The sequence below is a fragment of the Betta splendens genome, chromosome 16 (assembly GCF_900634795.4).
Source record: "Betta splendens chromosome 16, fBetSpl5.4, whole genome shotgun sequence".
In the NCBI taxonomy this organism is placed as follows: domain Eukaryota; kingdom Metazoa; phylum Chordata; class Actinopteri; order Anabantiformes; family Osphronemidae; genus Betta; species Betta splendens.
In genome coordinates this window covers 7,267,941-7,291,585 of record NC_040896.2, presented here as the reverse complement: position 1 = coordinate 7,291,585, position 23,645 = coordinate 7,267,941, and the positions used below count along the sequence as shown (strand labels likewise).

The window sequence follows — 23,645 nt, the reverse complement described above, 5'->3', positions numbered from 1 at the left end:
TTCATTACTTTTAGAAGCAGAAAAACTCCAGGCGTTTGGGTCAGAACCCGTTCTTTTGACTCACATGCACGTTGACAACTGCTCAAAACCCTGTGGAGCTGTTTATCAGTGAACCGCATCTGAATGAGGGTTAGTGGAGTCGGCCTTCAGGTACAAGCATCATTTATTACATGGAGTAAATGTTACAGTGTTACATGACGATCATTCTGTACAGACTCTCTTTTACAAATGTCAGGAGTTAAATGTGATTAACAACGAAACCCACGCAGTAACTGGCACGAGTTCAATTTCAGTTTACTATCAAACACGTTACTTACAACAAAAACCCAAACTTGGCTTAACAACTGAATAATTGTTGATATATTTATCAGCATATTGGGAAAAGCCTTGGAGGAGTACAATACCAAGCTTTTCTGTCCGTCACGGAGCGCGAGGCCGAGCTGCTCCTGTCGAGTCCTTCTGAGGTTCGGAGGTGGTGCAGCCTCAGCGCCCTAATGCCTCCATCAGGCCGTAGCGTCATCACTGTTCGTTCAGTCGGGCCTCGTCCGCGGTGGCCAATCGTCCACGCCGTCCTCAGTAGTACGTGCTCAGGTGGGAGTGGGCGGCCGGATGCCTGCTCATGGCTGAGCCGGGGTAGATGGGGCTGTTGGCGGAGTTCCAGTATGACGTGGGGGAGCTGAAAAAGTTCCCGGGGGAGACGGACATGGGCGGAGGACCCCCCATGAAGTTCATTTTGGGCTGGTGGCTGTGGTAGGGCTGCACGTAGGGCATGTCGCCCGGGTACTTGACGATCCCGCCGTCCGACGTGTGGTTCTGGTGCACCTGCGAGATTCCCTGGAAGTCGAACTTGTAGGCGTAGCGCTTCCCGTGCACCTTGGTCATGATGTTCTTGTCGTAATAGTAGCGCAGCGCGCGGCTCAGCTTGTCGTAGTTCATGTTGGGCTTGCTCTTGCGCTCGCCCCAGCGCTTGGCCACCTCGTCGGGGTCGGTCATCTTGAACTCGCCGTTGGTGCCCTCCCAGGTGATGATGCTGGCGTTGTTGCTGTCGGACAGCAGCTCCAGCAGGAACTGCCACAGCTGGATCTGCCCCGAACCTGGAGAGAGAGAGAGGGGGTTGGACATGTTGGAAGGTTCTGCAGAATGGAATCCTCTGTATGTACAAACACTCTGCGTCCCGGCCGACGTTGGACGCGCTTTCGTCCAGTTAGTTCAGTGGATGCGTTTTCTAACGAACACCAGCTTTTCACCAAATGTGACCTTTTCACTGTGGCTTGGAGGAAGTGATGGACAGCAGCACAAACCTACCCACAGGCCTGTGAGCGCTGGGGTCAGGCAGCTTGTATGGGCTTTGTTTGCCTGTTCGGTTCTTGGACGAGCTGAGGGCCTGGCCTTCTGTGAGGAAACAGGGGCAGACAGTCACTTTTGGTGCGAGGGAAGCCAGATTCAGTGTGTGCAGGTGTGATGCAGATGTGTTGACACAACAGGAGCTGCTTCACTTCATTTTGGCGGATACGTGTGTGGCAGCCCCAGTTTGCTCGTCTCCTATGTTGCCAAAGCAACAGTGTAAAGGCCTCATTTGTGTCATTGCTGTAGGTTCACCTCGGGCTCTAGTCTTACCTGGGTTGGCTAGTCGGCTGCTAATGGGCCCTAATGTCTGATATGGGTCTGCAAAGGAAACAGAAACGTGACTTTTTTATGATAAAACCTAGTTTTCAGCTTTGAGCATTCGTTGCAAACGGTTTCCTGCTTGAACGTCTCGTCCAAGCTGCTGTTCTGTCGGCTCGTCGTACCTTGTACGAGTCTGGGAGCGGGTTCTGTGACTCTGGTGGTGTGTTGGTGATCCATCGAAGAACCTGCGTGACAAATGAAGAAGTTGAATGGAATGGTTGGTTGTGGCCTCGTTTTGTTTTGGACTCCATGCCAAACGTTAAGCATGGTTTTTATTTTTGGGCTCACCTTTGGGCGCGGCAGCCATGGTGTTGGTGGGCCAGCTGTTTCTGCGGCTGATCTCATCAAAACCGCTCTCTGCGCACACACAAACACACAAACAGTTGAGACGAGACGCTGACGGGCACCGTGGCTCAACGCGCCTTTGAAGTGGACAGCGGGACGGGTCCGCTGGAGGAGGAAGGAAGCCAGCGAAGGGATGATAAGCGAGTGGAGGTCTGAAGATGAACCACAGGTTCTTGGGTGAGCCTTCTTTTGTTCAGGCCCCCCCGTCGCACCACTGAATGGTGAATTGTGTCCCAGGAGCCGGACCCATACCCCACGTTTCCTGTGCTGCTGCAGCTGCTTCCTGTCTGAAACTGGCTGTTGAGTTCTGGACTCATCAAATTTTTTTTTGTCGCCTGAGGTTGATGTTCTACCAATGAAAGCGTGTAACGCTGTTGTGAAACTAGACACATCATTTAAATGGTTCAGCCGTTTTCCTCTCAGCTCTTCTGTGACCTGAACTTTGATTTCACACCCAGAAACACTGGAAACAGCGCGACTAAAGGGAACCGGTTGTGACCAACTGAGACCAGTTTGTCATTGAGAACTGGCTTAGTTTAATTTCGTAATGAAATGAAAGAAGTGACCTTTTCCTCATTTACTACCATCTCAACCTCCGTTGGACCGGGTCAGGACCGCCGGTCAGCGTCTGCCAACGTAACCTTAGAAAACCAAATAAAATGCTTGCAGGTAAAACCAAACACAACCACAAACCCGAGGGCAGTGTTTCAGCCACTTTAATGACCTCATTGTTCTGAACAGTGCGGGTTCAGTGCACTTCCGGTCTGAACTAGAAGCAACAAAGCATTAAATTCTCACATTCCAAAACTTGTGTAGCAATAAGTGCTGAGGTAGAAATAAAACGCTTTCATTTCATTTGAAGCCGTCTAAACGGGTTTCTGGGTTTGTGATTTGAGCAGGTACAGAAGTCAGAACGGAACTTTTCAGCGGCTTCTTGACGGATCTCACCTGCTTTGACCTGAAGCCGGGGCTGCTGTGGGGGGGTGCTGCTGGTGGGAGTCGTGGGGTACGAGAACGTTGGGCTACCTGGAGGAAAGAAAGCAGACGTCCATGTGTTGCTTCAGCACAGCGCTCGTGACCGCTGCCAGGGATCTGATAATTAGTCGCGCATCTGCTGCTGCTGCAGTTCAGTATCAACAGTCACGAGAAAAACAGGAAGTTTGTTGCCAACGGTGATCACAGCAGCGCTAGCAGCTGAACGCGTTGTTCTGGCCTCAGCTGATACTACTTTGCAGGCGGGTCTTACTCTGCCGGAGGTAATTGAGGTGCGACAGCAGGATGTCTGCGTTGTAGGCCGACGTCAGGCGCATCATGTCCTCCTTGGTCATCTTGCACAGGGCTTTTCCGTCCAGCGTCTGGAACAGCATGACGTCCACCTCCTCCAGGACGTACTCCTTGATGGCCCAGTCCAGCCACTGCCGCACGTGGTCCTGCGTCCAGACCTCGGGGTCTGGGAGGAGACGAGCGAGAAAGATGAGACTCTGGATGCGCTCAGCTGGAGCTCAAGCCTCCTGGAACGTGCTTCAAGTGCCTGATCCTGTACGACTGTGGTGAAACTCATTTACACAATAGGTTTTGTTTATGATAAATATGATTATTTATTCAATCGGAACTACAGTATAAGCAAAGGTTTTTCTGAGGTCCTTTCATAGATTTGAGCTTTCATTGAGGGAGTGTTGTCGTCGTGGTGTGAAAAGTCTGACATTATTATTATTATTAAGAGCTGAACCAAATAGAAAATGAGGACCAGTGGCGATGTCATTTTTTTCATCAGCACAAAAACAACTGTGAATAAGAAATAAACGATGAAGCAAATAAAAGAGTTAATTAGTTTAGAGCTGGTAAAGCTGGTTTAAAGCAAACCAGTGATATTTAAGCACGTATCAACTATTTGCCTTTTCTCTGGTTTCGATACTGATGAGTCTGAACACGGCTCAGTTCAACAATATAACAATAATTTATTAACACCTAATTTAAACCTTGAACAGATTTTTATCATTTGGGTTTAAATGTGTGGACGTATTAAAGCGGAGCCCGGACGCCGACTCATTTCCAGCAGCAGACAATGACTGTGCTGTGCGTGGCCGTAACGTGAGGCCGGGGACTCGTCAGCCATGATTGATTCATACTTCTGTGACCTCATATCCGTGTATTATCAGGCCGCATAGCTCTGTGCCAGTGACTCAGTAATTAACCTGAGGATTCCACCAAACTGACTCATCAGGCGTCCACCTGCACAAAGTGCCTCAGAACAGTTCAGTCATCAGGTGCGTTTTTGGTGCCGAGAAGAAGAGAAGAAGAGCGAGCCTTTGGTTGATGAGGCTCAGTTAATGCTCTGTTGCGTCTGTGGGATGTGACACCTGATCAGTGTTAATATAAGATTTTGGATATTACAGATGTATCTGTTGAATCATCGTCACCTCCAGAATGGAAACAGAACCAATAGATGAAAATACCTCCTGCGCTTCTGTTCCTGTTTGGTCTCTGTTCGCAATAATTCACACTTCTAAGAACTGAATTTACAGTTCGACTTCACACTTTTTTTAGCATCCTTCAGTTTTAACTCTGATCTCATCCTCTGGCGCCTGGCAGTGGGTGGCAGCGCTCCGGCCTGCGTGCGCTCACCTGCAGGCACGATGACCCTCTTCTCCTCCGCGCCGCTGCTGGGCGGGGTGCTGGTCTGGGGGCTGACGCGGGGCTCCGGGTACGAGGTCTGGTAGGACATGGGGGTCCCGTCGCTGCTCATGTGTCTGGAGCGCTTGGTGACGCTGCAGTCCACCGGGGACTCACGGCTGGAGGCACAGAGGCAAAGTGGGGGTTAGTGGAGCAGAACCCTCACCTGGAGGCTGCACAGGCGACACAGCTTCACTTGGCCGCAGGTGCATTTCCTGTTCGTGTTTGATCAGATCTGTGGCTTAGCATTTAATAATTTTGTCCCAAAGGGTTGATTTACAACAGGATCAGCAGTGAAATGTATCCCATGTAGTCTCTTTGTCACATACGTCTGAAAGGCTATGAGTGAAGTTAGCACGTTTAAATCAAAAAGTTGTTTGTTGAAGTACCTGAATCTTGGAAACGTGTACTTTGAAATGTGTTGAGTTGTGATCAGTAAATGAAGCGGAGAAGGGAAAAAGCACCATTAAATAAAACTCAGGGACAGTACTTAATAAATATTACTCCATTCAGCCCTAAAGGAAACTGAATGGGCTTGGACACATCTTCCAGCTTTGAATGCCGGTGATGCACAGTAGCGGATGTTTGGTTCTGGGAAAACCCGGTTCCGGTCACCAGCCCTGGGAACGCGTGCCCCCTGAGCCTCGTCCGGGCCCGACTCACCTGGTGCCGTTGACGTGTTCGCCTCTCTTCCCCGCCCACTCGGGGTCACTGGGCTCTGGGCTCGGCTTGGAGGTCTGGCTGAAGGCGCCGGGCGACGCCATCTCCACCTTCATGTGCATGACCGGAGGCGCGGCGAAGGGCGGCTCGAAGATGGGCTGGTCCTCGCTCACTACAGACAGCGCTTCCTGCGGGACAGAGGAGCGGCGCTCAGCGTCTACAACCTGCTTGTCTTTGGGTGAACTCATCTTCAACATGCTCTTTTTAAATCACACGTGAGCTTCCTGTTTGTTGCTTGTCTTTGACCTCTCATTCTTCGGAGGCTTATTCATCAGGCAGCGTGCTGTTCAGCAGTTCGCCCTATTCAGGATCATCTCAACGAGCAGATACTTTATCAAACCACCAAGAAAAAGACGAAAAGGCAGCTCAACAGTTTAGATATGAAGTCAGTCAGGAGGCTCCTAATCTTTGAGCACATCAGTGACTTTCAACCACAGCTTTATTTTGTCGTTAGGATTGGGGTTGGGGGGAGGGGTGTTCGCTCAAGGTGGAGTCTAATCGAGATTTAAGTGTCTTCCTGTGTTCAGCACCTACCGAACCGTGCGCCGCAAAGCCGGTGCGTGGGCCCGGTGCCGGGTCCGCTCGGGCCGAGCCCTCCGTGCGAGGGGAGACGGCAGAGGCCGAGCGGCTGCGTGTTTGTTTAGAGGAGCCGCCATTGTCTTTGGGCTCGTACGTCAGCGGCGGCTTTGTCAGTGGCTACAGGAAACCTGGCCGCCATGTGCAGAGGAACCTTTTGGCACAGGCCAAGGGAGAGGAAGTGGTGGAGGAGGGGGCCCGGTGTCAGAATGTGGGTCATCTGAGAGCTGGAAAACAACAGCGCGGCCGTGCAATCAGAGGAGAGGCCGTCTTCACTGGACACAGGAGCGGGAGCCCTGATTGAAGTGCCGCCTTCGCATTGTTTGTCTTCACCCTTTTTTCCCCTGCGTGTTTTTTTAGCCCGTTGTTGCCTGAGCATTGTTACCAGCGTCTTAATGCATGGCACAGAGTCTGTCATTTCCTCCAGGCTGCAGAGACTCTGATGTAGAAGTCAGCGCTGTGCGTGACATGCCGCCAACCTGCCGCTGGTGCTGCTGCGGTTTGGAGCCTCCGTTGCCATGGAAACACTCAAACTCTATTTTTATAAATCCGTAGATTCAGCTTAAATCCAGCTACAACGACTAAAGTGACGCAACACGACCAATGTTTTGGTGCCTACATTACCCACAATGCAAGTCAACCGCCAAACAAGTTCTCCTCTGAGCCTTTAAACGTCCTTCATGTGTGAAACCACTGTTCCCCTCTCTAAATGAAGGCTCGAGTTTGTGCTGGAGCGATGGACGAACTCTGCGCCGTCCGGCGTCTTTGCTGTTGCTTCGCCTGCGTCGACCTCTGACCCCGAGTCTTCTGTCACACACCGAGTGCCTTCAGAGGCCGTGTGCTGCAGAAGTGAAACAGTGGACTGAAAGCGGGATCGAAGCGCCTGTCGACAGCACATTCTCATGAGAACACACGACGGTGAACAGTTGCACCTTGTGCTGCACAGGTGTTTGTCAACGTTTGAACGGTGGATGCTGACGTTCCACCGCGGTGCATTCAGTGACAGGCTCTCACAACTCACTCCCGCTCTTTCTTTATCTTCCCTTTGCTCGCCCTCTCTTTCTCTCTCTCTCTCTGCACACTGATACAAATATACCAGAATGTGGCCTGACCGCTAATGCCACAACTCACTTCCTGTTCAATGTGTTCAGCCCGTTGTTGCAGTGACACACAAACAGTTTTTTTAAAAACACGACCTTCAGAGGCTGAAGTTAACATCCAGCCTCCGTGTCCTTACGTTTACACCTGTGGAGCTTTAATAGCAACCCCCTCGGCCTCCTGGGGCTCGAAGTCCTGTCTAGAAACCTGCCGCCGTGGCTGTAAGTCAGCAGCGTGGAGGGTTGCATCATGCAGTCTTACCCAAACCAAGAGCTTGTTTACGACATGGAGGTTCAGCCGACAATTAAAAATCATAAACACCAGAAAAGCACAAATTATCCTGAGTAAACGTCCAAACTCTAAGGTGACGGGGATCATTTTGAGCTTCTTTAAATATAGTATAAACAAAACAAAGCCGCAGCCAAGTATTAGGTGACGTCACTGTGGTAAGAGACGTTTTCTGTTGAATAGATGAATTGATCATTTTATTATTAATCAAGAAAGATTTGGTTTGTGGTTATGGTCCAACTCAAAGCAACAGATCACAGCTGGAACTACGTTTAATACGTTTACGTTTCTCTTGTGGTTTGTTCAACAGCCTCAGTGGCGAACGCCTCTGACAGCCGTTAACGTAGTTCAGGTCACTGACGCAACTCCAGAACGCTGACGGTGAACGTTTTGAAAGCTCATAATTAATTAAGTAATTGATAATGACTGCGCTTGTCCCAGTCGAGGGTGTTGGATGAGTTTAGCACAGAATCAGTAGACGGATGTTCGTGTGTTATTTACATCTTCAGACCAGATGAACATGTTGCAAGAAAACATGACTTTTTGGACAAAAAAGGCCTCAAAGTGCAACCGAGGATGTGGTTTTTAGAAGTGTTCTCCCTTTGACTCATAGGATTTATATAAATGGGTTCATTTAGTACTTCTGTCAGGCTTTACTGTTACAACTCTTATTGTGTTGCAGTTGATTTCATAGTAATCCTGATTCTGTCATCATCTCAGCACACGGATGATCCTTTTATGCTGTTCCTGAAATATTTTAATCTATTATAAAAAGGTAATTTTACTGATAGATATGTATTTTTCTGTACTTGTGAAATTCTTACATTTTACTTTATCACAAACACTTCTAGATATTTCTAATAAATGTGAAGTCTTTTTGCCTAAAAAAGTGGGTTGATATTTAAATGGCGCAGAAAGCTGCACTGGCACAAGTAACAGGCCAGAGTTTAAGTTGTGCAAAGGCGCAGCCCTCTGTCGTGGCCACGTCTGAGGCAAGTGGCAGAAAGCAGAAGTAAAAGTTAAAGCAAGCTGATTTTGCAAAGGCCTGAGCAGCTGCACATTCTGCTACGCAAACAACGGTGCGGTTTCACAGCTCGCAGCGCAGCGAGGCGCAGGCCTGTGCGGGCCGCAAACACGGAGCCGGGCCCGTTCCTCCGCCGCTCCCGGTTCCGCGGCCCGACGCGGAGGAGTTAAAGCGCTGCGACGCCCGAACGCGTCCAGTCGTTTGTTCTTGGCGAGGCTTTGTTGCATTTTCTGACATTTTTTCGGGTCCAGGCAGCGGAAACGTGTGCGGAAAGTCTGAGGTTTGAGACAGGAAGCCTGCTGCGTTCAGATAACGACACCTGACAAGTGCTCCCGTTTGCAGCTATAAATTATACTCAAAATAACCTCAACGCACAATCTGCAGCACAAGCGTTCAAGAGAATAATAATCAGAATAGAAACGAGCAGCAGCTTTTAGCGACGCTGCGTCTATGGCGGCACTTAAACAACAAAGAGGAAATAAAACATGTTTAAGAGCCAAAAATGAAGCTTTCGTTTCTAGATGTTTTCATGCTCACGCCGTTTAACGTCCCCCCCAAAAAATAATGAAAGTTACTCTTAAACACACTATTAATATACAAACATATTCAGGAAGATACTGAGAAATACAAATATTACAAATATTCGTTCCTATTGCAGCTCAGGCCCATTTTTAGTTGCATTACTTTAACAATTGACTAATTGACAAAAACACAGTCTAGTCTTCTTTATGTTCTCTGTTTTTGAGAGAATTAATTTGTATTAAAAGATAGATTTTTAGAAAGAATTAATAGTATTAACAATAAAACGCACATTTGTTTGAAAAGCGGATTTGCGTCGGCGGCCTATGCGTATAAAGTTGCTGCAATTGCGCAACAATTACTTTCAAACGTTATTAATCATTATTAAGAATTCGCCTAATGACTGGGATCCGCGGGCCTTCACGTCGGCATTTCTAGGAGCGTTAACGGTGTTGTGGTCTTCAGGAGACGATAAACAGGTGTGAAATGTGAAATACCAGTCATCTGTTGGAAATGGATCCTCCTGAGCCGTCAGCGTCTCCACGCCGGTCCACGGCCGTCAAGGCCGGCTGCCTTGTGCGCACTAAAGTCCTGTGTCTCTTCATTGGCTTATTCTTCGTTAAAGGAAAATTGGTTTATCACTCGGTATCGTTGAATAATGTTGCTGCCCTGCGTTATTTTTGTTGTCGTTCCGCGGATAGACAGAGATGAGCTCGACTAAACACATCAATTAGGGTAAAAAAAACGAAAGTCGTGCGTTTGGAAAACGTCTTTTACGCGTCTAACCGGCCCCCAATTAGAGTTTTTATCTGAGTGTAAAGATGTAGTGGTTAGTTGTGTTATTATAGAGCCGACATACAACCACGAACGGGAAGGAAGAGGAAATTTTGTACAAGAAGGAAAGAGTGGGGAGCTCGCATCACCGCCTTGACTCTCTCACTCAGCAGACGCAGGGCTGTTGTGGGTGGCCGCCTGTCATTATCACCACCGGCAGCAGCGTTAAAAACAAATCCAACACGTACCTTTATCGTACAGTCCATTGCAGCAGCCCCTCAGTCTTTGTCATTTAGTCTTTTGTAAGTGTTGCCGCTAATTTAGCCTTCTAACCTCACTTCAATTCATGCAGGGGCGCATTGGCTCGATGGCGCAAACCATTGCAGTTACAATTTTTTGCTCACAGACCATAACCGGATGGCAAGTTTTTTTCCCCTCTCTCTCTCGCTGTGTCGCTCTCTCGCTCTCTAAATTGGGAAGTGAAGTCACCGTTCACTAAAAGCATGAAACTACTTCTCATGAAACCAACTCTTACTGCTCACATGGCACAACAAACAGTTGTTGCACCGTGTGCGCTACGAATGCGTCCATTGGAGATGTGAGAGCGCAAAAAGCGCCGTTGCGCCAAGGCATTTTGGACGTTTTGCACGAGTTTAACCACATTGAAAATGAAAGGGGCCGCCGCCTACATACCGCCCCTGCAGTGTTAGAACAGAAATAGTTGCTGTGGTTCCAAAGTATGTTAAAATGCTTCTTCTTCAGACAAGAATATTACAAGAGTCGTTGTGCTGTTGGAGACAAAAACGCACAAATGGCCGCAAACCAGCGTCTTTACAGGTGCATAAAATCCTCACTTGTGTAAAGTCTAATCGCCAGCAGGTCTAATTTAGGTGAGAATGTATCCAAAGATAACATAATTAGTTCATACTAAGATCTGCTGCTGTGGTTTTAGTCTCAGAATCGTTTCCATGTGACTCCATCAGGTGGCGATCGGGGCTCCGTGGGGGCCACAGTCTGGAGCAGCATGTTTCTTTCCCTGAAGCGGATTCTTGGATGTAAAATGTTCTGATCTAAACACTGCGAATACTAGTTTTATTCCTGCAGAGAGCAACTTTTTTCACGCTGGTATACTGCTTTACCGCACACAGCCCCCCCCCACTGACAGTTTGGTCCGCAGACGCTCAGGTGTCGTGCAATAAAAGACCTCGAGTTGAGCTCGTGCATCACCTATGAACAGAATGACACACACGCGTGACCATTGGCGCTGGTGTGAAACTTCGAGTCGTTTGTAGAAATGCCTTGTTTTTTGCGTTCATGAATGAAATCATCAGAATCCAACTCTGCGCGTGGTCCGAGGTTTTCAAATAGTAAATTAGGAGTTAGTTCGTTTGCCGTGATGCGTCCGCGGCGTTCTGACAGCCGCTGTAATGAATCTGTCTGGATTCCTCGGCTGATTGTTAATCACTCCATGTTGTGTAACTTCATCCCCTTTGTGTCCTTGTCTCGAGGTGGGGCTCCCAATCACGACTCACCGACGCGCACGATTTCACCCGGCTCCACTTTTCCAGATGGAGTCGGCCCTCAGTGTGTGTGAGTGTGTGTGAGTGCGCGTGCGTGCGCGTGCGTGCGTGTTTTCTTCCCCGGCGGAGGAGAATGGCGCAGATGTTTGTTTACACAAGGCCCTGGGCTCGGCCTTATCTGCTGCAGCCACTCACGCCGTGATTTCAGACTTTCTTCAGCGACTACTTGTGAGTTTTTTACGGGCCATTGTTTTGTCGAATGGCTTCCAAAGATACAGAGATTTTTTTTCTTCCTCCCACCTCATTAAAAACCCACTGACATAGCTTTGATTTCGTCCCACCCAGGTTACAGCGCCCGCCTGCGACACAATCGGAATCGGCGCAGCTCTGAAGGCCACTCAGCGAGGAGTAAAAATACACCCTGCATTGTTCCAGCTGCTAATTATTCACCCAAACAATCGACATTCCTGCAGTTTCCCATTTGTATTTCATCTTCGGTACAAATATGGACCCGCTTCATTCTATTCAGGCTGCCTGCCATTAAAAACACCTTTCATAAGAGAATTAGATGCTTTAAAGTCTGGTTTTCGTATCCAACATCAGCAGAACACGGGACTGTAACTCTAACATATAATTTAATTATTCAGACATCGACAGTTTCTCGTATAGTTTAATCAACTGACTGAAAAACAAACAACCCGCTATGATTTCCTGTAAAACCACCAAATATCATCTGGCGGCACAAGTTACCAAACCTGTTGATTCACTTTCCGTCCCCAAAATTAACAAAGCCATTGTTTGTGCGTTCATTGTTTGATGCGGCGTCATTTCACCAGTTCCAGTATTTGTTGAGTGTGTTTTATTTCTGGGTCTATGCGACATCATCACTGGGATTATTCCCCATTCATGTTTAACGGCTCTTTTAAATCGAAGCTTTACTTAACTGGAGTAGGAGTGGAGTAGTTTAATATATAAGTGATATAAAATGTTACCAAACACGCTGAGTGCAGCGGTGTTTCTGTCCCCGTTTGCTTCCACGTCTAAAAACACTTTTATATAAAGTAGAGAACTCCATAGGGTGTTTTATTAAACTATGTTTAATTGTGATAAATATGGTTCGTCGTCATTTTGCTGTTTTTTTTCATCTGCATTATTAGACAATGTTTAACATCTGGTGCATCCACTGATTCTGACACCAAATAGATTTAGAGACAACACGTCTAGAGCTTTTAATGATTTTTGTTGTTTTTCTTTTGAATTCCTTAGAAACCCGAATCAGTAGATTTTTCTAAAATGTGTTTGTGTCATCCTGATTACTTCGCTTTTGTGAATGAATTGTCTGTGTGTCTGCGTGTGTGTTTCTTCGGTGGGGGGTTGACGTCACGTTCATCTAAACAAGAGTCGGAGTTGCTGGTCACGACACACAACTCCGCACGCGCCCCTCCCACCTTTCCGTTGTATATAAAACGGGCCGGTCCGACCGCACGCTGACCACTCAGTTGTACGGCAGCACGTGAAGGCGGCACACAGCGACCAACAAAGGGCCAAGGAGGGAGAGATATGTACTGGGACCCCGCCATCAGGCCAGGACACAGAGGCTCAGACGGTTCAGACATCACAGACGTCACAGACGTCACAGACGGCTCCGGGCTCAGAGTAAAGGTGGGTTTTCATTCTGCCATTCGTTTGGGCCTCACCAGCCGTGGTGAGCAAAGAGTATGTGAAACTGATAGTGACAGGACCTTTTACCTGTGGGTAGATTTAGGTGCATTGACTGTAAATCATGCTGTCGTGGATTTTTAGGTTCACATAAGATAAATAGTCTAAAACCTGAATCCTGCTATAACTACTGGTGTGTTGGAAGCTGCCTCTGATCCCGATCACTGCAGCTGATCCCTCAGGTCTCTGTGTCTGTAGAATGATGGTCTGGGCCCGTCTGGGCCCAGTTGGGGGTTCTGGTGGTGCTGCTGCCTCTGTCTGTGGCTGTACATTAGCACTGAGTGCTGGATGACATTAAAGTTGTAGTTCTTTTCTCCCTGACTTACAGATGGAGGTTTGTCAGACTGGGTTTTACATGGAGGACTTCAGGACACAGGAAGTGCCAGCGGGCTTCGACTTTACGTCTTATGGTGAGTTTGAGATGCTGCTCAGTCCAAAGTGTTGAGGCCTGGACTCGTTTTAATGTTTGTGCGATGTGTTTCCTGTGAACCTGAGTCGCTGAAGGACAGAGGAAATATTTTGACACACATCTGTCAGCATTCACTCACTGAGACCTTGACACGAGGGGGGTCCAAACCGAGGCCGGGTCAGGATAACGGGCCGCTGCTGCGAGCGAAGCCTGAATGGGGGGGGGGGGGGGCGTCAGGCTAAAGACGAGCCGCTGCTGTCCTCCCTAATCCTTTCCTCCAGACTTCCCCCTCCAACAGATTTATGGCCCGTCCTCCATCACTGCTCACTCACTCCCTCCACCCGCGTTTCCTCCGCTCTCTTCCTCCCCCTCCTCCCTCGTTTCCTCCTCCCTGCAGCCTCCATCCATTGAGGACTTCGGCGCCTGCTGCTGATTCGGCAGCAAACAAAAAGCTTCTTTTAACTGACAAAATGCTGAGACTCACCTCTTTTCTCTCCTAACGACTGTTTGGGCTGAAGGGACTCATTTTTAGCCCCATCTCCTAAAGCTCCTGCGTCGTCTGCTTGGATTTCAGGCCCTGCTGCTTTACTGCTGCATGGATGAAACCATGGATGTGGTGCTTTGCAAGCTTGAGCCGTGCCTCCATCCTGTTTCCACCCTCACCCACTGACTCCATCTGTCTGTCTGTTTAACCTCCAGACTTTCCTGGTGAAGACCTGTCTTTTCTGTTAGACAGCAAAGCTCCCGGGCCACAGCCGTGTCCAGCAGAGAGCAGCTACGCGGAGCCCAAACCCTCGCATCCGTACGAGGCCAAAGGTGAGGCTTCACCTTAGAACCTGACGAACGCTCGTCTCATGCTGAGCTTTCACTTCGATCTGTATCTCACATTATTTGATTTTGTTGCAGTCAGCACCAGTGACTCTGCTCTTTTCAACCTGGACTCGTACCAGGACTTCAACTGGTGGGCTTCGTATCCTGCAGGTGAGCCTGACTCCGTCCTCTCACTCCTACTGCTCCCACTTTGAACCTTTCCCCAGACTGACGGTTCTTATTGTGATGAGCAGACGGCCTCGCTGACCCGTCTCACACCGGGTACCAGGAGCCTCCACAGACGTACCAGAGCCTGGTGCCCCAGAGCGGCCAGTTCAGCCCCGCCATGGAGGGCAGCCACAGCTTCTCAGCAGGAAAAGGCTCCAACTCGCTGCAAAGTAGGACCTTTGACTCAGCGCTGCTACAGCAGCCTCCACCAGTGGAGGGACTGGCCGCTCACAGAGTCTCCTCCCCTTGTTTGCAGGTGAGACAGATCGCAGCTACTACGACTCCGTGGGACCGAGGCAGCCGTCATCGTTCTGGCCTGAATACCCGTCTCCCGGCTTCTCCGCCCCCCTGCCCCACCCGCCTGCGACCTCCTGCCCTTCAAACCCCAGCCCTCAGCCCTCGGAGCAGTACTGCCCCCGGGTGGCCAAACGTAAGAGCGGCGCCCCCCACAGGCCGGAGACCCACATGATGGGGATGTCCACGTATCCAGGTTAGACTCACGCTGCATGTGTGTCTGAGCACTGGACGCTGTCTCAAAAGCTTTGAACTGATGGCGCTTAAAATGTGTTTGTTCAGGTTCTGGTCCAATTCAGCTGTGGCAGTTTTTACTGGAGCTTCTTCTGGACTCTGCCTGTCGTACCTTTATCTCCTGGACTGGAGACGGCTGGGAGTTCAAGATGTCCGACCCCACAGAGGTAAAGTCCGACTGTGTCCATTAGAAGGTTGAGAGCAGGATTTAAAGTCTCAGTTCGTGTGTTGTTCACTCTGCATGTTTGTGCTGACGCCACAGGTGGCCAAGCGCTGGGGCCAGTGCAAGAACAAGCCTAAGATGAACTACGAGAAGCTGAGCCGGGGGCTGCGCTACTACTACCACAAGAACATCATCCACAAGACGGCGGGCAAGCGCTACGTGTACCGCTTCGTGTGTGACGTGCAGGGCATGCTGGGAAAGACGGCGCACGAGGTGCTGACGAGCCTGAACGTCCTGCCTGCGGCCGCGGACTCGTGGCAGCGCCCCGGGGGGGCGGCCGGCGCCGGCGCCGCCGCGTCGGACCACAGCAGTGAAGCCTGGGGGTCACAGTAAGCGGTGCTGGGACTCGGAACCAGAGCGGCCGCCTCAGGCCCAGGCTGGACTCACCTTCAACATGTCCCTCAAAGCTCCCGGAGCATCTGAAGCACTACAAACATACGCGTTACATCAGGGACCAATGTGTAAATTATGTTCATACAAACCCATGAATAGAGTCGTGCATTTATAATATTTTAAAACTCGTGTCTACCTCTGTTGCTAATAATGAACATGAAGCAAAATGTTTTTGACTGTGAAAGCATGAGCCTTTGTGTGGATGCTTCTGTGTAAATAAACTGTATAGAAACACAGATGTGGATGAACTCTGAACACGATGTTTGACTGAGTTAATCAACTTTTACTCTGAACATATTAAAATGTGTTTAGATACTTTGTAATGAAGTAATGATGCTTTTATTACTTGAGTTCCTGGGAGAGAAACTGAAGGACATGCAGGTGGAGCCCCCCCGATCTCATGGATCATGGACCACCTCAACCGCCCCCAGTACGACCGCCTGCAGAACTGTGGCTGACACCGTGCTCTGCAGCACAGGAGCTCCACAGGGACCGTCCTGTCTCCTTCCTCTTCACCCTCTACACCTCAGACTTCAGGTACAACTCAGAGTCCTGTTCTCCAGAGGTTCAATGATGACTCTGCTATTGTAGGATGTATCCAGGGTGGTGATGTCACAGAGTACCAGGAAGTGGTGGACAGGTTTGTGAACTGGTGTGGAAAGAACCACCTCCAACTAACTGGACTGGATAAAGAACCCGTCAGCTGTGAACAAAAGGCTCAGAGCAGATGTTCTCCCTGAGGAGGCTCAGGTCCTTTAACGTCTGCAGCTCCACGCTGAGGATGTTCTGAGAGTCTGTGGGTCCAGTGTTTTAGGCTGTGGTCTGTGGGGCAGCAGCATGAATGGAGCAGACAGTAACAGACTGGACAAAGTGATCAGGAGGGCTGGTTCTGTTCTGGGGGTGGAGCTGGACCCGTAAATGCTGTATCTGAGAGGAGGATGCTGGTGAAACGTACCTTTTTCTGTGCTGATAATACTTTTTGCTACATTCCATGTCCCGCCTTTATTTGACATTAATCATAAGTGAGCAAAGCAATTTCCGTCTAAGGTTAAAAAAGTTTTTTGGATCCTGAATGATTTCACTTCTGCAGTTTTAGTGTGAAATTTCTGGATCCAGTGTTTTCAATATTCTAACGGTATAAATGCTGATTGATTTTTGTAAAGTTGTAAAGAGCATTACATGTGCACAAAATCCTGGCTTAAGCACGCATTTACGTCTAAGGTCAGATGTATCAAGAAAAACTAAACGTAGAAACGTGCGCCGGCGGCGTGAGGACTTTTCTACAGCTACTGGTCCATGAGCGACACCAAGAGGTGAAACACGGAAACGGTTCATCACGCGAAATCATGGATGGGTGCATGTAATAATTTCCGTCACAAGATGAAGTTAAATTCGTAAATCGAAAACATTATCATTCCATTAAGTGCAAGTAATCTGTAAATGCAGCTAACCAAAATTGTGGCCTGGTTCAACCCATGATTCATTCATGTTAATAAGCAGCAGTTGGAGACACGGTACCTGATTGGTGGCTTATTGGTGGGGAAATCGTTTAATAACGGTCCTAATATTATTTCCTGTTGCGCAAAGAACCCGTGCTCCTCCAAATACTGTACCCTCATGTCCTCAGCATCAGTGCTAGTTGGTGCTTTTATATAAAACGTCCTATTAGCAAACACTACACACTACTGTCACCAAGCTCCTATTTGTCTTAGAATATACTGTCGTAATGTCAATTAACATGTGCATAAAAGGCAATCCCCGTTAAGTATCCATGCTGTGTTACATTAACCCATCACATTATATTAGCAGGAATTATACTCGTAAGTGCCTTGTGTTACTCTGTTACATTGACAGGTGACCGCGGTTTCCCATTGAAAACGTGGCTGATGACGCCCCTCACCAGCCACAATGTGACCGTGAGCACAGGTCCAATGACACGCGGTCAGTGGGGGTGAGGACCATCGGACGGTGGCGCTGCTGGATCCTGTGAGTCCAGCCCCGCACGCGCTAGGACACGACCCGTGAACGAACATCGGAACCCGGTCGGCCCGCACGGAAGAGGCCTCTGCCACTGGAAGCGCCGACGGCAGCGCTGGTGCCAGTGGGGTCCACTGGTTTTCCACGTGTGTCTTCCACTGCGTCTGATGGAAAATAAAATGTTCGTCACACACTTAATCTTATTGTGTTGTGATTAGAATGTGAGGAGGTTTTGACCCATATTATTGACATACAAATTAATATTTACCTTGAAGGACATCCGGATCCCCGTGTGAGGTGTTACCACCCCTGTGAAAGCAGTGTCACCCACAATCACAGCAACTCGCCTGTTTTGGTGACACTTGGACGACCATCCTGCGTTTCACGTCCACCTTTATGTTCGACCATTTTTAATGTCCCAGACTGTGCGCATCTCGGACCCTGCTGCATTCACGGGTGCAAACACGGTCCCACTCAATGTTTTTGCGCTCTGCTTTGACACCAAAGGACAACGTGTCAAAAATAATACACTTCCGAGCTTCCGCCTCAGAACAGTGTCACCAGCCCGCACTCCGTGAAGTTTCTCTTTCTTCCTCGTTTTGCCATGATCCCCGGCCGAAAAAAAACAATTTTATTTGAATAAATTACCATATTTAAATAGGGGCGCGTCACGGGCGGAGTCTGCAACTCACCTGCGTAGATACATTTGTACGTAGGTAGCTTTCTAATTCTCAGAGTAAAGGTGGGTTTTCATTCTGCCATTCGTTTGGGCCTCACCAGCCGTGGTGAGCAAAGCGTATGTGAAACTGATAGTGACAGGACCTTTTACCTGTGGGTAGATTTAGGTGCATTGACTGTAAATCATGCTGGCGTGGATTTTTAGGTTCACATTAGATAAATAGTCTAAAACCTGAATCCTGCTATAACTACTGGTGTGTTGGAAGCTGCCTCTGATCCCGATCACTGCAGCTGATCCCTCAGGTCTCTGTGTCTGTAGAATGGTGTTTTCTGGATTTGAACTTACGCCAAATTTAGATTTGAATTTACGCCAAATTTATTAGGGTATCTACACCGCGGTGAAGTTAGTTTGACGTTGGACATTCAACAGACATTGACCGAAAGTACCTCCAGACAAGCGGTCCGTTATGGGGTGCCAAATGTAAAAGGAGCACCTATAACTAGTTTTCTCACATTTAACTAAATGACACAACATGTTTTCTCACATTTAGTTAAATGTGCAAAAGTCTAAATGTAAATGTTAAATGTTAAATGTAAATGTTAAATGTTAAATGTAAATGTTAAATGTAAATGTTAAATGTTAAATGTAAATGTTAAATGTTAAATGTAAATGTTAAATGTTAAATGCTAAATGCTAAATGTTAAATGTAAATGTTAAATGCTAAATGTTAAATGTAAATGTTAAATGTAAATGTTAAATGTTAAATGTTAAATGTTAAATGTAAATGTTAAATGTTAAATGTAAATGTTAAATGTTAAATGTTAAATGTTAAATGTAAATGTTAAATGTTAAATGTTAAATGTTAAATGTTGGCCGAGAGTAAAACTGAATATTCATGAATGGGCAAGTAGACTCCATCCCTACCCTCAAACAGCGCTGGTCTCAGATCAGAGACGCGAACTCAATCACCTCAAACAGTGCGCGCAAACCCCGCCCACATCTGATCTGGAAACTTTTGTTTTTAGCCTGGACGTAACTTCGACTAGCTAGTATAGTTAGCCAACTAATTCTCCACCGGCGCCACAGAAATATTCTTTTTAAACCTACTTGACTTCTCATTAATGGTGTTTACGACAGAACGGCAGTTTGAAGCGGAGCCTCAGCCCGCACAACTGCCGTTACAGCCCGTTCAATCTCCCCCAACGGGAGGGAGTCGGAGCTGGCGGCCATGATGGCTTCGACTTCAAGCTTCTCTCCAGTATTTTCGTGCACCGATCCAGAGTCAGATGTGGGCGGAGCTATGCGTACTGTTTGACGTGTTTGAGTTCGCGTCTCTGATTTGAGACCAGCGCTGTTTGAGGGTAGGGATGGAGTCTTGCCCATTCATGAATATTCAGTTTTACACTCGGCTAACATTTAACATTTACATTTAACATTTAACATTTACATTTAACATTTACATTTAACATTTAACATTTACATTTAACATTTATATGTAACATTTAACATTTAGATTTAACATTTAACATTTACATTTAACATTTAACATTTATATTTAACATTTAACATTTAACATTTAACATTTAGATTTAACATTTAACATTTACATTTATATTTAACATTACATTTATATTTAACATTTACATTTAGACTTTTGCACATTTAACTAAATGTGAGAAAACATGTTGTGTCATTTAGTTAAATGTGAGAAAACTAGTTATAGTACTTTTACATTTGGCACCCCATAGTCCGTGTTTGAACAAGCGATCCGCGTTTCGTGTTCGCTACGCGGACACAGAACGAGACCGCTCGGTACATGAAGACGTTGACTTAGGGACCGTCGATAAATTATTTGGATTTTCAAGAAATTAATAATTCAATAGCGTCCAAACCATATGACCTACTGGTTCAAAGCCTGCTCCAAACTATGTGTCTACATGTCCTTCACGGGGCACAACCATTTTTATGAGGATGAAATCATCTTTCATATTTTTTTATAATATTTTAGTATAAATATTACTGTAATATTTCAATACCATCCACACCATATGACCTACTGGTTCAAAACCTGCTCCAAACAGCGATATCACGACCTTTTCGACACCTGATAAATGAAAGAATTGGTGATTTTGAGTTTATGATGAGACTAAAATCGCGTCCTCCTGCTTGGCCGGTTGATGCTCTTATGCCCAGGAAGACGCTCTAATGTTGTGCCGATCTCTGCAAGTATTCTAAACAGTGATTTTTTTTACAGTTTATTGTGGCTGTTTAGACATGCTCCATCATTGGACTTCCTGTCTCAGAGCCTGCTTTACCTGCGGGAGAATAACAGCCACTCAACCTGCCTCACAATAACTGAACTCATTGTGAGCCATGACTGCCGTAATGTGCATCGCATCATCTTTGTGAGACACTCTGCCCTGCAGTGTGGGAGCCCCACAGGGGACTGTCCTGGCCCCCTTCTTCTTCACCCTCTACACTGCAGACTTCAGACACAACTCATCTGACTGTGTTCTGCAGAAGTTCTCTGACGACTCTGCAATTGTTGGACCTATCACTGATGATGATGACGCAGAGTACAGAGAACTGACACAGAACTTTGTGGACTGGTGTCAGCAGAACCACCTTCTAATCAATGCAGGGAAGACAAAGGAGATGGTGGTAGACCTCCGCAGATGTCAGTCTACACCCCCTCCTCCAGTGAACATTCAGGGAATGAACATCCAGAGAGATTGGACTGTACCTGGGTGTTCACCTCAACAACAAACTAGACTGGACGAACAACACAGACGCACTATACAGGAAGGGTCAGAGCAGACTCTACCTACTAAGAAGGCTGAGGTCGTTTGGACTGAAGGGGACACTCCTGAGGACTCTCTTTGACTCTGTGGTGTCATCAGCCGTCCTGTACAGTCGTCAGCTGGAGCAGCAGCATCACAGGAAGGAAGAAGCTGGATAAGGTCATTAGGAAGTCCAGCTCTGTCCTGGGCTGCACTCTGGAGTCAGTGAGAGAGGTGGGAAACAGAAGAGTTCTGGCAAAATTCACATCCATGCTGGACCACGAGTCCCACCCACTGCAGGACACACTGTCTGCCCTGGAGAGCAGATTCAATGACAGACTGATTCGCCCTCGCTGTGGGAACGAGAGATTCCGCAGGTCATTCCTTCCTGCTGCTGTCAGACTTTATAATGAACACTTATAACAGGGTTCACACTTCTACCACACTGCCGCACACACACTACATCTCCAGAGCAATGGCACCAGTCACTTTAATATCTCATTCACTTTGTTTGGTGCAGTCACCTTACCTCATTGTTATATGTACATGATGTTGATAACTTGTGGAGTTCTAAGTTCTAATTTCTTATAATTATTTTTGTGTTATTTCTTCTGTATATATGTCTATATGTCTCTGTGCTGTTGCAACTTGGTAATTTCCCCATCGCGGAACAATAAAGGTATTCTATCTATCTATCTACCTTGCATTGAATATCTTATGTGCATGTTCCTAAGACAGTATGTCATGTCTTAGTCCCGTTTCCGGTTTTATTTTGAAGCACTTCTTGTCTCACCCACGTCTCAGCTGTTTCCATGTCATTCCCAGTTAATCACGCACACCTAACAGTTATCTCGAAATCAAGCCTTCCTGCTTCTTGCCTGTACTTTTGCGGTGGAAAGACTGGTAACGTACCTGACCGTTTGACCAGGATTAGAGCCTGCTCCTTTGGTGCTCACGTCTGAGAGCACCTGTGTATAACTCTGCTTGCCTTAAGTTACGTAATAAAGACTGTCACCTCTTAAACCATCAACCTGTCCGCGCTGTGCATGTGGGTCTGATATCTGCAAAAGCCTGACAAGTAAAGTAGTCCTTTTTTTCACAAAACATTTGTAGTCAGAACTGCCTATATGTTTTTTAACCAATGTTTATTTACCAAATTTAAATCTGCCAACTCACAAAATCTTCAACATCAAGGCTGAACTTTATAGAACATGTAAAATGTAATATTATCTATCAGCATAGAAACATAAAAAAATGGCCTAATTATTTGAAAACATGTTGCTAAAAGAGCTACAGACTGTTTTCCTCAGATCAGGATGACAGATGAATCAGAAACAACAGTGCATCCTAGAACACTGTGGTTTCACCTCTTGTAATGCAGTCCTATGACCTATATGAGGCAGAGAGACAGTCATCATTGACACGAATGTCCTCTTTTGGCCAAAATCCCTTCCACACCCCAGAAGAACAACAGCATGCAGGGCTATGATTTGGGACTGCATTACAAGAGGTGAACCCACAGTGTTCCAGGATGCACTGTTGTTTCTGATTCATCTGTCATCTGCACATAAGATGTTCAATGCAAGGTATGATGACTACTAAACCAAAAAATAAAAAGATCCTGTCACTCTGCTCAATCTGCTCTGTACATACAGTAACACCTTGCGTGACAGATCATCTGATCACACACTTTGCCACAGAACCTGCCTCACAAAGATGATGCGATGCACATTAGGGCAGTCATGGCTCACAATGAGTTCAGTTATTGTGAGGCAGGTTGAGTGGCTGTTATTCTCCCGCAGGTAAAGCAGGCTCTGAGACAGGAAGTCCAATGATGGAGCATGTCTAAACAGCCACAATAAACTGTAATAAATCACTGTTTAGAATACTTGCAAAGACCGCCACAACATTAGAGCCTTTTCCTGGGCATAAGAGCATCAACCGGCCAAGCAGGAGGACGCGATTTCAGTCTCATTATAAACGGAAAATCACCGGAACACCGCAGATGCGCTAAATTCTTCCTCATCAGGTGTCGACAAGGTCGTGATGTCGCTGCAGTCTAATTAAGCAGGATGCCCCAAAAACTTAGCTTTGATGACAGGTGATTCTGTAAGTGACCCGACGGTGGGAGCTGACTGACCTGTCATTCCTTTAGCAAACGCCATGAGTCGTAACGTAAACGACAGTTGTCAGCACTTGGTTAAATAAATGATTTAAATAAATGATTGTTACGTTGATTAATGTTAACAATGTGGGTCTCATTGTGTGTCAAAACACGACCGCAATCCTTCAAGAGTTACAAATATTTGCCGATGTTGCGCTTCAAATGCCCTTTGGCGTTTTATTGTGAAAGTCCGGCGACTGGCCCCGCCTCCGGTTTCCCTTTTTCTTATTTCGTTTTGAAAGTGGAGAAAAGGAGAATGAGTAAATCAGTATATCGCAAATGTGTTTTACCGATTTACGGAAGCGAAACACAGCATAAAAAGACGTTATTCAATTTTCATTTTACACATGAATAATGAATTGCACTTCATGCACGGACCCACTTCCTTGCTCGTCATCCTCTCTTGGCGCCTCTTTGTCGCGACCTGAAAGCAGTTGAAGTAACGAACACCTCCTCCAGTTCCAAATGGCACTTTCAGACAAAACCTTTAAAACGACTTTGGCAGAAACGCTGGAGAATCTGTCGAAGGA

At 47.2% G+C, this 23,645-nt stretch overlaps 2 protein-coding genes across 5 annotated transcripts; one reads left to right on the top strand and one right to left on the bottom strand.

The window, feature by feature from the left end:
• Positions 1–145: 145 nt before the first annotated feature.
• Positions 146–10,114, bottom strand: fli1rs (Fli-1 proto-oncogene, ETS transcription factor-related sequence). 3 transcript variants are annotated; one of them, XM_029129765.3, is made up of 10 exons: positions 9,934–10,114; positions 5,350–5,534; positions 4,639–4,805; positions 3,260–3,463; positions 2,962–3,039; positions 1,957–2,025; positions 1,791–1,853; positions 1,618–1,665; positions 1,306–1,392; positions 146–1,094 (listed from the first exon to the last, which is right to left on the bottom strand). In XM_029129765.3, exons 1-10 carry the CDS (start codon positions 9,949–9,951, stop codon positions 574–576), a joined length of 1,440 nt encoding a protein of 479 aa, XP_028985598.1. In that variant the 5' UTR covers positions 9,952–10,114; the 3' UTR covers positions 146–573. The 3 variants fall into 3 exon arrangements, with proteins under 3 accessions (XP_028985598.1, XP_028985599.1, XP_028985600.1); XM_029129766.3 differs by lacking the exon at positions 9,934–10,114 and adding an exon at positions 9,409–9,894; XM_029129767.3 differs by lacking the exon at positions 1,306–1,392 and having other exon boundaries at positions 9,934–10,113.
• Positions 10,115–12,573: 2,459 nt separating this feature from the next.
• etsrp (ETS1-related protein) lies at positions 12,574–15,770 on the top strand. Of its 2 annotated transcripts, none has more exons than XM_029129769.3 (8): positions 12,574–12,867; positions 13,253–13,334; positions 14,066–14,149; positions 14,240–14,314; positions 14,398–14,541; positions 14,628–14,861; positions 14,948–15,066; positions 15,162–15,770. In XM_029129769.3, the coding sequence occupies exons 1-8, from the start codon at positions 12,766–12,768 to the stop codon at positions 15,453–15,455; spliced, it is 1,134 nt and encodes a 377-aa protein (XP_028985602.1). In that variant the 5' UTR covers positions 12,574–12,765; the 3' UTR covers positions 15,456–15,770. The 2 variants fall into 2 exon arrangements, with proteins under 2 accessions (XP_028985602.1, XP_028985601.1); XM_029129768.3 differs by having other exon boundaries at positions 14,033–14,149.
• Positions 15,771–23,645: the final 7,875 nt, after the last annotated feature.